This window comes from Galeopterus variegatus, unplaced genomic scaffold (assembly GCF_000696425.1).
Source record: "Galeopterus variegatus unplaced genomic scaffold, G_variegatus-3.0.2 Scaffold565, whole genome shotgun sequence".
NCBI classification, from domain to species: domain Eukaryota; kingdom Metazoa; phylum Chordata; class Mammalia; order Dermoptera; family Cynocephalidae; genus Galeopterus; species Galeopterus variegatus.
This window is the reverse complement of record NW_007726676.1, coordinates 449,345-463,375: the sequence shown is the minus strand read 5'-3', so window position 1 is coordinate 463,375 and position 14,031 is coordinate 449,345. Positions and strand designations below refer to the sequence as shown.

At 37.0% G+C, this 14,031-nt stretch overlaps 1 protein-coding gene across 1 annotated transcript in view; it reads left to right on the top strand.

The window, feature by feature from the left end:
- Positions 1-6,745, top strand: part of MAMDC2 (MAM domain containing 2) — a 93,240-nt gene extending 86,495 nt beyond the window's left edge. Inside the window, exons 8-9 of the mRNA XM_008570048.1 lie at positions 5,507-5,591; positions 5,735-6,745. Coding sequence (XP_008568270.1) covers positions 5,507-5,591; positions 5,735-5,796 — 147 coding nt within the window. The 3' untranslated portion in view covers positions 5,797-6,745. The remainder of the gene's footprint in view (positions 1-5,506; positions 5,592-5,734) is intronic.
- Positions 6,746-14,031: the final 7,286 nt, after the last annotated feature.

The following is a 14,031-nucleotide window of genomic DNA, read 5'->3' as shown; positions in this document are numbered from 1 at the left end:
ACATAAGTTTTTTTAATTGCTCTTACAGCTCCATTTATTGGATGGGGAAAAATGAATGTCCGGGTGGTAAGTGGCCGAGTGAGAACTCAAACCCAGATCTGCCTGGTTCCAAAGTTTGTATCCCTAAGTCTCTGTTCTATACTGTCTCCCACCATAGAAGTTCCAAAATATCCTCATTCCCCTGAGGTCACAAGTACTGCATGATTTGGAGAAATCACATCCTCTCTGAGATTGTTGATACGTTTTCATAATGGAGTGATAATTCCCAACATGCTGATATCACTAGAGTTAGAGTGAGGGTCAAATGCTAGTATGTATTTAAAAGGGTTTTGTAAACTTTAAAGTACCAAAATGTAAAAGGATATTGTTACTGTTTCTAAACATAAATTCCCTCCTGAGTCTCCCTGGTCTCTAATGCATATCACCATGGCAAAACTGGTATTCTTACTAGCTACATCAGGCATTCAGACTGAGCTCCTCTAGTTTGAGACCAAAATATCTCATTTTAATAAATATTTATTGACCACTTGCTACTCTAGGTGATGAAGATATTGCAATGAATATAAAGTTCTTACTTATTTGGAGTTTACATTCTGATGAGGGAGAGGTAGAAAATGTAAGCCAAAATATATAATATAACATCAGGTGACAAGTGCTATGAAGAAGTCAAGTGGAACTCATACAAGTAGAGAGTAGAATGATGGTTACCAGAAGCTGGGGATTAGGGAATGGGGAGTTGTTGGTCAAATGCTACAAAATTTCAGATAGATGGGAGGAATAAATTTTGTGATCTATTCCACAGCAGGGTGACTGTAGTCAATAATAATGCATTATATATTTCAAAACAACTAAGAATGAATTTCAAGTGTTTCACCACAAAAAAAAAAAAATGATCAGTGAAGTCATGAATAGGTTTATTGACTTGACTTAATCATTTCTTATTGTATAGATATATCAAAGCATCCCTTTTTACCCCATAAAGGTATATAATAATGATTTATCAAATAGAAATAATATTAATTTTTAAAGAAGTTAAGCCATTCAGGTGATGACATCCGAGAAATATTGGGATAATCATGAAAAGCCTCGGAGGGTGTGGTAAAGAGTTTGAAATTTATTCCAAAAGCATCAAATGGCTTTAAGATAATATGATCTGATTTATAGTTTTAAATGGTCTCTCCAGCAGGGGCAAGGAGACTTTGGGGCTCCTGCAGTAGTTCTGGCAGGAGGATGGTGGCTTGGGCTAAGTAGCAGAGGTGAGGAGATGTCATCAGAAGCCCTGAGCAATAGCTAGAAAGAATTGAGATGCCATTCACTGAGATGAAGAAGACTTTAGGCAGGGCAGATCTATAGGAGTGAGGGAAGTGTGTGCAGGAGGGAAATTAATAGGTATTTTTTTCAGACATACTAAGTTTTGAAGACCATTAGAAATAAAAATGGGCATGTGAGGTAAGCAGTAGGATATGAGACTGGAGTTCAGGGAAGAGAAGAGAGCTAGGGAAGTAAATGTGTACATCATCAGTGGGGGCGGGCAGGTGTAGAAGGCTTTTAGAGTGTGGTAGTGCTGCTGCCATTTGAATCTAATCCTGTGGGGAAAATATGTGGGTGGCCTCTGAAGACATTCCAATCATCAGATTATCCTTGTAGGAGGAACGCATCAAATGGCAAAATTTTAATCAGGCTTCTTTCTAAGGGATTTATTAAAATGCCAAGCAGAACCTGACTCATGATGGATTAAAACCACAAAATCATTCTGTTTCTTTTGAATTCCCTGATTATCTCTCCTCTTGTGCTTTCAGGTATTTTCTCATCATTTTCTCAGATTTTGATATCATTGAAAGAAAGTGTTAGACAAGTTCTCAGGTCACTGAAATATTTCCATCAGTTACATTGCTAATCATACTGCCTAACATTTACTAGGAATTCCTATGTGTTGCGTACTCAGCTAAGACCCAGGTCTCCAAACGTTCTTCTTCATGGTGCCCTTAGACTTCGTAATTATTTCCCTAGTGCCTCTAGACCAAAAGAAATTCCTTTTTATTTATTACACAATTATTATTACCATTTATTAAGTTATGAGTTCCAAGCAACTTAATAAGTATTTATGTCCTAACAACTTGGTAGCCATTTGAAAATAATACTTAAATTGAGAGAAAAAATAATATTTTTTACATAATTCTTAAACAACCAAAATTATTTACTAATAGAATGTATATACCTGTTGGGCTCTGCATAACTTCTCAAACCCTGGAATCAGATTAGATACAGCACCCTAATTTAATATTCTGCGTTGATTTTTACATGGTGCATGCATTTAATTACAGCAGCTACCAAAACCCCTTAGCTCTATAAAGATACAATGTTATCAAAAGGACAATTTAATGTTGAAACTTTGAATGACCTTGAACTAGTAGTTCACATGGTATTTGCTAAATGTTGAATATGTTGTATTTCCCTTGAAATTTCAAACTATCCTACAGCATCCATATGTGTGCACTTGGACACCCTGGAGTGCTTCAGTGCACAGTTTGGGAACCAAAGACATATTATCTGATTTAATCCTACATTTGTTGTGTTTATTTTATAAATAAGCAAGTATTTGTTCAGCAGCTGCTATAGGATAGATTTGGTTAGTCCTAGAGCACAAAGATAAGTCAGATGAATATTTTTATTTATTTATTTATTTATTTATTTATTTATTTATTTATTTATTTATTTATTTATTTATTTATTTATTTATTTATTTATTTATTTATTTATTTATTTATTTATTTATTTATTTATTTATTTATTTATTTATTTATTTATTTATTTATTTATTTATTTATTTATTTATTTATTTATTTATTTATTTATTTATTTATTTATTTATTTATTTATTTATTTATTTATTTATTTATTTATTTATTTATTTATTTATTTATTTATTTATTTATTTATTTATTTATAAAGATGACCGGTAAGGGGATCTTAACCCTTGACTTGGTGTTGTCAGCACCACGCTCAGCCAGTGAGCGAACCAGCCATCTCTATATAGGATCCGAACCTGTGGCCTTGGTGTAATCAGCACCACACTCTCCCAAGTGAGCCATGGGCTGGCCCCATTATTTTTATTATTTATTTATTTATTTATTTATTTTTTTTGTCAGCTGGTTGGTATGGGGATCCGAACCCCTGACTTTGGTATTACAAGGCTGTGCTCTAACCAACTGAGCTAACTGGCCAGCCCAGATGAATATTTTTAATGTGGAAAACACAAAAGATGCTACTACATATCTGTAATACAAAGAGGAAATCCTAGTGCTACAAAATAGTCATCACTAAAGTATTAAGGAAAGTCAAAGGAGAAGGTTGTATGAAATCAAGGGTTTGGCCAAATCACAGACTATTCAGAATATAATTCTATCAGGCAATTTGTCTATTATACTTCCCATTGCAGACTTGGAGGTTAAAAAACAGAGATTTTATTGTTCAAAAAACAAAAATGCTTCTTAACTGCATTCATATGTACCCCCATGTGTGGTATGGTTTGCATGTGGTTTGTCCCTACTAAAACTAATATTGAAATTTGATACCCAATGTGGCAGTGTTGGGGGTGTGGCCTAGAGGTAGGTATTTGGGTCATGGGGGCGGATCCCTCATGAATAGATTAACGCCCTCCTGTTGGGGTGAGTTCTCACTCTCAAAGGAATGGATTAGTTCCTGCTAGAGCAGGTTGTTAAGAAGAGTCTGGCTTGCTCAGTTTTGCTCTTGCTTTCTCTCTTGCTGTATGATCTCTTTGCACATGCCTGCTCCCCTTTCCCCTTTTCATCACAAATGGAATCAGCCTGACGCTCTCATCAGCTGCCCAGTCTTGAACTTTCCATCCACCAAAATCACAAGCCTAATAAATCTCTTTTCTTTATAAATTACCTAGCCTCAAGTATTCTGTTATAGCAACACTGAACAGACTAAGGCAATGTGTTTGGACAGTTTTTTCCTCTTTTTGCCATTTATTTGGATTCTTGTTTAGGGTTATATATTAATCAGGGTTCTCCTGAGAAACAGAACCAATCTATAGATATATAGATATATGAGAGGGTATTTATTATGGGAATTGCCTCATGTGATTGTGCAGGCCGAGAAGTCCCACAATATGTGATCTACAAGCTGGAGAACCAGGGAAGCTGGTAGTGAAGCTCAGTCCAAGTCCAAAGGCCTGAGAACTAGGGAGGCTGCTGGCACAATGGGGAGGCTGCTGGTACGAGTTCCTGAGTCTGAAGGCCAGAGAACCTGGAGTTCTGATGTCCAAGGCTAGGAGAAGATGGGTGTCCCAGTTCCAGAAGACAGAGAGACTGCTTTTCCTCTGCCTGTTTGTTCTATCTCTCCCCTCAACTTATTAAATGGTGCCCACCACTTGGATGAGGGTGGATCTTCCTTACTCAGTTCACTGATTCAAATGCCAGTCTCTTCCAGAAACACCCTCACGGACATACACAGAAATAATGCTTTACCAGCTCTCTAGGTATCCTTTAACCCAGTCAAATTGACATCTAAAATTAGCCATCACAGGTTGTGTCCTTAGAATTTATAATGTTTTTTTGCCACATAAAAAGCTTCCTTCAGTCATTAATTTCAAGAAAGTTTCATAAACATTAATTATTCAATTTATATCATTATAATTCAATTTATTTGGGGGGAGATTAAATGAAATTAGTTTAAGGGCTTTCTTTATGATTTAATTTAAATCATAAACTAGTCCAGTGGAGAGTCATTTGCTCATAAAATGAGTAGAACAAATGTGTCTTCTGGACAATTTTCATTACCCATGAGTCTCCCTGGAGGATTCAGTAGTTTATTAACCATTGTTGGGTGCCCTTAGAGCTGCTAAAGTAATCTCTTATTCCTAAAACCAGAATATTTCATTAGTTATTTTCTTCTAAGAATCTAAAGTCATGAAACTGATTCCCTGTTCTCCCTTGGCTGTTTTGATGTTATAGAATTTAACATAAGTGAACCATTATCTTTTGGTAAATTTAATTATTATGCTTTTTGTTCATATATGGGTATCATCAGTCACATTAAATTTTTCCACTTCATACCAGTCCCAAAGGTAGATTTGTGGACAGCCTAAGGAAATTTAAGTTTCTGGGTGCCTTGCTTTCATAGGCCCCGTGAGTGCTGGAAGATGCTGGGAGTAGAGTGTTTTAGGTGGGGAAGTAGAGTATTCTGGGAGGGGAGGGGAAATGTTTCCAGGTAATCCTTTCTGGGAAATTACCTAAAGAAATCGCATAAGAAAGGGAGCTGAATCTCCAAAGCTCGAGTAATTTATTGTGAATTTCTTTAAATTCCAAATACATATTCTCTTTAGTAATTAACTTTGAATTTGAAATTTTGCATTCTTTTCCTTAGAGGGGGCCCCAAGAACAAGCTAAGCTTCCAGTCTCACAAAGCATGGATGTGCCCTGACCAGCATTGTTTTAGCAGAATAACTCTATTTTTAAATTCAAACTTCATTATTTTTCAGATAATTTTTGAAGCCATTCGGGGAGTGTCAATAAGAAGTGATATTGCCATTGATGATGTTAAATTTCAGGCAGGACCCTGTGCAGGTAATAATATTTTCCCCATTTATATAAGCCTGTTTGAAAATGGATTTTGCAATATAGTCTCAATGTATAAGAATGCAAATTAAATATTTTTTCTGTAATGAAAATAGAGAAAACTATTATTGTTTACTTGTCTTTCCTGACAGACATGGAAGATACAACTCAATCATCAGGATATTCTGAGGACTTAAATGAAATTGAGTATTAAGAAATGATCTGAATTGGATTAACTACACAAAGGCCATACCTCTCTGATCAACTGAAAACAAAACAAATGATTACTGGACAGTCTTAACCATTTCGTAAGTTATAAAATAACTTCAGAGCACCCTTCTTTATTACTTTTGCAAAAAATACTGACTCAGGGCTTTTTTTTTTTTTTCTTTTTGCTATGACAACTGTTACTAGAAGTACAGGCTGTTGGTTTTGCAAAGATCATTCATTAATTTTTAACCAGTTAAAAAACAAATGTACTATATTGTAGTCATTATAAAGTACAAAAATAAAGGGCACAATCAAAATGAGATGTGCTCACTTAAATCTGCATTCAGTGAATGTACTGGGAGGAGAATAGGTCTTGTGGTTTCCTTTTGAATTTCAAGTATCATAAATATTTTTAAAGTAAATAATGTGGGGTGTCAGTAATATCTGCAGAATGAATGCAGTTTTTCATGGTAACAAATTAGTCTGGGAAAATGAAAGTCTTCTTTTCTATGATTTATTCATAGAAATGAAGTATTAATTTTTAATATTTTTACCATATGTGATAACAAAGAATCTTTCATGAATGTCCCAGGGTAAGTCAGTATTAATTAATGCTGTATTTGAAGGCAATGCGACCTTCTTTTTTCCCCCCTTTGAACTACCTTTGAAAATCACTATGAGCAAAAGAATAGAAATTGCACTCTTTTTTTGTAAAGCAAGCTTGGAAATGTTTATGTACACACACCAAACAATTTTTATAAGCTTGTCAAACAATTTTATTGATTTTTATAATAAATGTTTTCATAAGGTTTTGAGTAATATGAATTCAAGCAGATATACTAAACTACTGCTTTTTACTTACTTGTTCAGAAAATTGTGTATATATGTTTGTGTACCCAAATAGCTGTTATGAAATCATAAAATTACCTAATAAAAGATAATTTGAAAATCTTTTCACTAGCAATTAACTCATTTCTACATTATTTGTCATTATTAGAATATCTGTACTACATAACTACAGATTCTAATTTAGATCTCTGCTACAATGAAATGCTTCTTAAGCCTTTTTATTAGTGACATAAGCACTGCATACATTGAAACAATAATTCGTTTTTAAAGAGTGTTTTATTCCACATAAACAATCTCAATTTCCCCCAAATTTTATATCATTAAAATGTAAACTCTCAAGGGCAAGGATTACTGCTGTCTTGTTTACTTTTATATTCTCAGTACCCAGAAAATGTTTGGCATAGTAGGTGCTCAACAGAAAAATATTTGTTGAATTAATTAAATCTTTCCAACATCTTCTGAGATGGAAATATTACTAGCTCTTTCCACAGATAAGAAAACCTAGTCTCAGAAGAGTGAAGAAACTACTTAAGATTCTACAGCTGTGAAGTGAAGAACTTAAAAGTCAGGTGTCTCTGACCCCAAAGCCCATACCTCTTAACTGTTTTGTGTGGCCAAAAGTCCATTTTTCTCATGGATTTGGGAGGTTTTCCTACTCAGGTGTGTCAAAACTCTTAACTGTTAAAAGCATTATACCTCTCTAAATGGCACATTACTTAGAAAACAAAAAATACTTAAGTATACAAAAAAAGTCCTGAGGTTCATGGAGAAAATAAAATTGTATAATAAAACAAAGTTTTGTGAATCGAATTCTTTCTATTCATGATGATTAAAATTACCCATAGGGGAGAAATTTCTAAGCAGAGTTGAAACCTTAGGGAAGGAAGATTTCAACATGTTGACCAATTCAACTGCATACGAGGCATCATAGTTCCCTCAAAGCATTATTCCTGTCCAGAGCTGTAGTGGTATTTGCTGAACAAAGGAATGAAGATTGTGTTTCCACGACCTAACATAGCATCTGGTGCATAGTAAATATGTGGTGAATGAATGAAGTCATTCACTGGCCTCCTTGCTGGTGACATAAATCCATAGTAATAATCGTAGCTAACATTTGTTGAATATTGTAAAGTAAGGCAAATCATAACTAAATCATAGTTTTAATCATAACTATAAATCATAACTAAAATCATAACTATTAAATCATAATAAAGCCAAAATGTTTCATTATTTTAGTTATTTTAGTTATACTAAGTTTCCATTTATATTGTCAGAGCTAGGCCTCAGACCCTTCAAACCCATTGCACAGACTGGGTCACCAGACCCCTCACATGCCAGGCTGGGTCCCCAGACCCCTCACACGCAGGTCCATGCTAGGTAATTGGGAAAGATTCCAGGAGCTGTTGGCAGATAACATGAGCTCAGTCCTCAGCTTCTTCAATGGCAGCAGCTTACAGGTCCGGTAGCTTACAGGTCTGGTGGTGGCAGTGGCCATGTGGAGGGTCCCGAGGGCACTAGCAGCCTCCCCATGGCCCCCCCCCCCACGAGGGGGCATCCCAGGGATGGGAGGTCTGGTGGATCAGAGCCACTCATCCTTATACTTAAGTCCATAACCCAGGACACCTGGGTGCACATGTGCAATTACACTAGATGATAACCAAGAAACACCTGAGTGCATGTGCCTATTTACATCAAATGCTCAGCAAGATTCTGAATATCTGAGGGGCCCTGACCATTTTTCCTATATTTTCCCAACAAATATTTACTATTTTCAAATCTTGTTCAAAGACCTTTACATGAATTTGCTCTTTTAATCCTGTCAACAGCCCATGATGTAGATCCTAGTGTATTTTCATTTTATAAATGGGGAAACTAAATCTGTCCAAGATCTAGCTAGTGTGGGGCCTGGGTTTGAACCTGGGTGTTTCACTGCCAAACCTGTGTCCTAATCCTTACAAGGTTGCCTCCTGAACCTGCCAGCTCTCCTACCAACTTCATCCTCAATACTGATTTAAACTTTAATCACATGTTTCTAAGTTTCCCTCTTTCAAGAGGATTTCTTGGCTACCAAAATATCCCCAAAAGTTGCCAAACAAGGAATACTACTTGAGACGCCAGGTTTGGGAATTGGGACAAAAAAAAGTGGGGGTTGAGGTACTTGGTACTGATTTGAGGCAGAAAGGAAGGAGGTAATTATTACCAGTCGTTGCTAAGAAACAACCTGAAGTTCCTACAAGAGAAAAGGGGGGGTAGAAAGTGAGCTGATTAACTTGCGTTCCCTCATTTACACTCCTTCTGCAAGATTCAATTATTTATTGCTTCGTTTCCCTTTCCAGGTTGTCCTTGGCATTTATTTTAACTATATTTCACCTGGATGAAAATGTAGAAGAATATTACCTGCAGTATAATTTTCTCAGGTTTAGAAATGCCCCAGGGGAAGGCATGCTAGCTAGTAGGTACTGCTTAATTAGTTAAGCCCTGTATTTGCATTTCTTGTGGTTCTCAGCAGTGCAAAAACATACAAGTGTTTCAAATAGAAACTGTTTTCTCACACAGATTGCCTTTTCCCCTCTAATTTGTTGTCTGCAGTAGAGATTATTTGTATATAGAAGGGAATGAAGGAGAGGATGCTGAGAAAATAGTGCCTCTGATGCAGGGTTTGGTTTAATACGGAAGAAGAAAAGGTTCAGCAAAGATTTCTTGAGAAATCTATGCTCCAGGCATGATACTGAGCATGGAGGTTACAAAGATGCTCACAGATTAGTGAGGAAAACAGAGAAATAATCCAGTCAACATAATTCAAAGTGCTAAGTACCAAGTGGTCATACTCCCAGGATGCTATGGGAGGGCTGGGCAGCCTCCTGGGTGCAGTCTGGAGAGAGCAGTGAGAACCAGCAGAGACCCACTAATGCAGGGTCACAGAGGCCTTGCTCAAGTCCTCTCTCACCCTCTCAGGGCTAACATCTGGGGTCTTTGACTTCTCATTCCCATGCAGGAGACCAGTTTCCCTATGCAATTTAACCAGAATTGGGAAAAAATGAGTTTTTGTAACTGATAGCTCTAATGACACTGCATTTTCAACCTGTGTATTACTATAACAAGGTTATAGCACAGTGATTAGACACACAGTTTCTGGATTCAGGCTTGCTGGAAAAATGGAATGGTTTGGTCAGGCCCCCTTGCCTTAGGTCTGGTTGGGTGTGGTGCAGCATGTTCTTTGTAAACAAATTGTGTGTGGGGGGGTGGAGTTAGTGCACATGCACTCCAATGTATCTTTTTAGTTTTGTCGCTATTCTTGTGTTGGAGAGTTTGTGAAGCAGTGCTGGCTGGGAGAGCAAACATCTAAAAAGAGATGTTTACTTTGCTGGCAGCCGCTCAGTTTTTCTTTGGACTTTGCTGGTAGCAGTTGAGTTTCTGAGTTTCTCTTTGGACTGCCTAACTCTCAGACATGTGTGTATGTGTGTGTGTGCATGTGTGTGTGTGTGTATGCTGAACAAACACTACTTTTTCTTCAACCGTGGCTCCAAGGACCTATTTGCTGGTTACCTAGCTCGTAGACCTGCATGTGAAGGGTTTGTTACCCAGCCTAGACAATGGGCTTGAGGGGTCTGTGAGCTCCAGACCCAACCCTAGCTCTACAAGGCTGTCTCCATTTAAATCCTGGATCTGCCACTGACAAGCTATGTGACTGAGGGCAAGTCACTTACTCCCACTCATGCTCCTTTTCCTACTCTGCAAAATGGGGCAAATACATGTTCCTACTTAAGGTCGCTGTAAAGATTAAATGAGAATAATACATATGAGCACTTAGAACAGTCTCTGACACACAAAAGCCATTCTAGTTTATAAGGTTTCAGTGAAATTTTAGATAAAACCCAGTTATTTTTACTTATTCTTTCTCTACAAAGGAATTGTGAGTTTATAGTGCCATCTTAAGGATAAAGCCATCATATAATGTTGCCGTTTTATCATCTTTTTCTTCATTACTAGCAGCATGAGACTCATGTGAACCAGCAGCTGGCACTGCCTTCACCTTTGCTCTTCCCACTGTAGTGTTGTTAATGGTTCTTCAGAGCTGCATAACCTGTATCCATGCCCCTGGCAAAATGTGTCATGCTAAACCCAGCTTCTTGTCTATATGCCCATCTCCTCAAGAATGGTCACTTCTTCAGCTTTGTACCTCACTGCCTAACACACTCAACAAACATTTCTGGATTAAATAAACAAATACCCAGTAAAAGCATTTGGCTCCAAAAATCGTAATGGGTATAATGGTTCTCTTTGGTTCACCAAGAATGTCATTGGTCATTTTATATATTTGTCAAGACATTACTCTCCCCAGATAATCTCATCGTCTAACATTTCATAAACCACCAGGCTGCACATTGGATAGTTGCCTATTTCATAATATGCAGTGAATTCAAATCCAGGCCAAAAGTCTCATAAAGACTATAAGAAAACATAGCAAAAAAGGCTGAGGGGAGAAATGAGGCAGATGGAGAAAGGAATGTGAGTGAGTATACTCACAGTGTATACTTAATAATATATAAATATATTGCTCATTCAAAAAATTAAATTTAAAAATAGGGCAAGAAATATATGTTTGAGAATACGAAGGTGTTCTGTATGGCAGAATGGATAGTCTGACCCCTCTCCATGCACCTGTGCATGCGCACGTGCACATACGCACTCCCCCCCAAAGCATTTAGAAATGCTTGGTGAAATTTGATGAACTTTATTGTAAATGAATAATTAAGCTGGTAAGAAAGGAAGGGAAACGTCCAGCCCCCTTGCACCCTCTCCCACAAAAAAAAAGAGAACTGAAAAGCAGAGATATGACCACATAAGCTGACATAATACCTACCTGGAGGGGTGCTGTTAGTCTTGGTAAACTGAGGGCCTAGGCTCTTAACACCCATAAAGAGATCAGAATAGAGACTGCCGAAGGTAGGGAGGATAGAACTGAGACCCCTCAAATAAGACCAAAAACTACATTTTCACAAAAAGGGTAAGTCAGAAAAAATGTAAAAATAAAAATCTTCCCTCCAGCACAGGGAAACAACCAGGATACTTACAATTCTCCATTTGGACTACGGAGTAGGGATAAGAGTTCTTCCTTGAGAATCCCTAACTATATTGCACGGGTTTGGAGCACAAAAGTACCCTGCTGTATGGTCAGTTAGAAGCAGCCAACAGGTAGGCCCGAAGGGACAAGGGAGCAAACCCAGAAAGAGCTGTGGCCATGGGAAAAGGGCTTGTGTGACAGGGGCTGTGTGCATGGGTGGAGGAACACAGCCACTGCCAAAATGATGATCAGTCTCCCGCTAGTGCCTCCCACTGGCTGATCCCAAGTCAAAAGGCAAAAGAGCCTAAATGCTGCAGTTCATAGAAGTCAGGATCCCAGGGCACAGAGCAGGCTGGAGGGTGTGGACCGACGAAACAGAGGTGCAAGCAGAGAAACACCGGCACAGAATCTTTAAATCTCTTAATGATTTTTCTCATCTTAGTGCATTATCTACAATCATCAGTAGTATCTTTTGATCTTAATGAGGATGAATTGGAAGCATCTCCATTTATTACGGTGCGTGCTCTAGGTTTTCGATATTTAGCATTTATCAAGTGAAGAAATTTCAGTCTCATTCCTAGTTTTCTAAAGGCTAATTTCAAATAAACATTGAACTTTATCAGACGTTTCTTTGCATGTGTTGAGATAATGATTTTTCCCTTTAATCTATTAATATGGCGAATTACATCGATACACTACAGATTTTCTTTTTATTATTTTGTCATTTAAAATGTTTTAACTTATTTGAAACATACCTGTAAAAGTGTGTAGATTAAAAAGTATGTAAATGTTAAGGAATAATAATAAAATGAACACTCATGTACCATTGACACAGTGGGAGAAATAGAACATTATCAACAACTTTGAAGTACTTTGTCTGCTACTCCCCAATCACATATGCTTTCTTCTCCTCGAGAAGTAACCATTCTCCTAAAATTCATGTTAATCACTTTTTTTACTTTTCATTTTGTAGTCCTAACTTCTATATATACACCTTAATAATATATTGCTTAGTGTTTCTGGCTTTTAAAAATTATACAGATAAAATCACTGTATTCATCTGAAACTTGTCTTTTTTGCTCAAAATTATGTTTTTGAGATTCAGCCATATTAAATTTCTAACTGTAGTTAATTCATTTTCATGATATTATGGTATTTCATTAATAATTATACTGCAGTTTATTAACCTATCCTACTGTGGATGAATATTTGGGTTGTTCCCAGTTTTTCGCTATTGCGAACAATGCTGCTAAAATATTCTTATATAGGTACCCATGTGAGAGAATTTCCTTTGGTTATATATCAAGTATATGGATTGCTGGTTTGTAGCATATGTACACTTTTACTAAGTTATACTGTTTTCCAAGTGGCTGCACTAATCTACACTGCCCTTACCAGTAGAGATGAGTACCAAAACTTACTAGCATCAGACGTTTTGATTTTTGCCAGTGTGCTCATTGTGAAATTTTTCATTGAGGTTTTAATTTGCATATCTCTGATTATGAATGAAATTGAGTATCTTTTCATGTTTCATGACCATTCAAGTTTCACCTTATGCAAAATGCCTGTTTATTTCCGGATTCTAAAAGCTCCTTGCATTCCTTGTTCATGGCCTCCTTCTAGCTGTGGCATCACTGTGATATATGCTTCCACCATTACATCTCCTTCTCTGACTGTGACCCTCCTGTCTCCCTCTTATAAGGACAATGTAATCTTGTGGTTACATTGGGTCCACCTGGATGTTCCAGAATAATTACCCCATCTCAAGATGCTTAATTTAATCACATCTCCTTATGGCATGTAAAGTAACATATTCACAAGTTTCAGGGATTAGGATGTGGCCATTTTGTGGGGCCATTATTCTGCCTACCACAATTTAATTTTGCTATGAGATCAGATTCTTAATAAGGCCAGTTTTGGTTTTTCCCTTTCAACTCTTCTATCTGCTCTCTTTTCTTAACCAGCAGGCTAAGATATCCAATACAGTGCTCGATAGAAGTAGTAAGAATGTCATCCTTAACTTGTTCCTGAATTTAAGAGGATATTTAAAAGGATAATTCTGTGATATTGTGAAATATATATTTGGTCTTTGTCCCTGTTTCCTGACATACAACTTCTAAAATCCTTGGAATCTCCAAAGTAATAAATATCTCTTGTATACTAATGGGTTGACTGATGGCTGGCAGCCCCTAGGTAGCTTCAGGATGGGGGTTGGTTATCAAAAAAACCAAGGCAGGGAGAAGGAAGGGAGAGGAGGTGAAGGTTGAGTTGATTACCAATGTTCAATGATTTAATTAATTATGCCTACTTCCATTAAAAACCCAC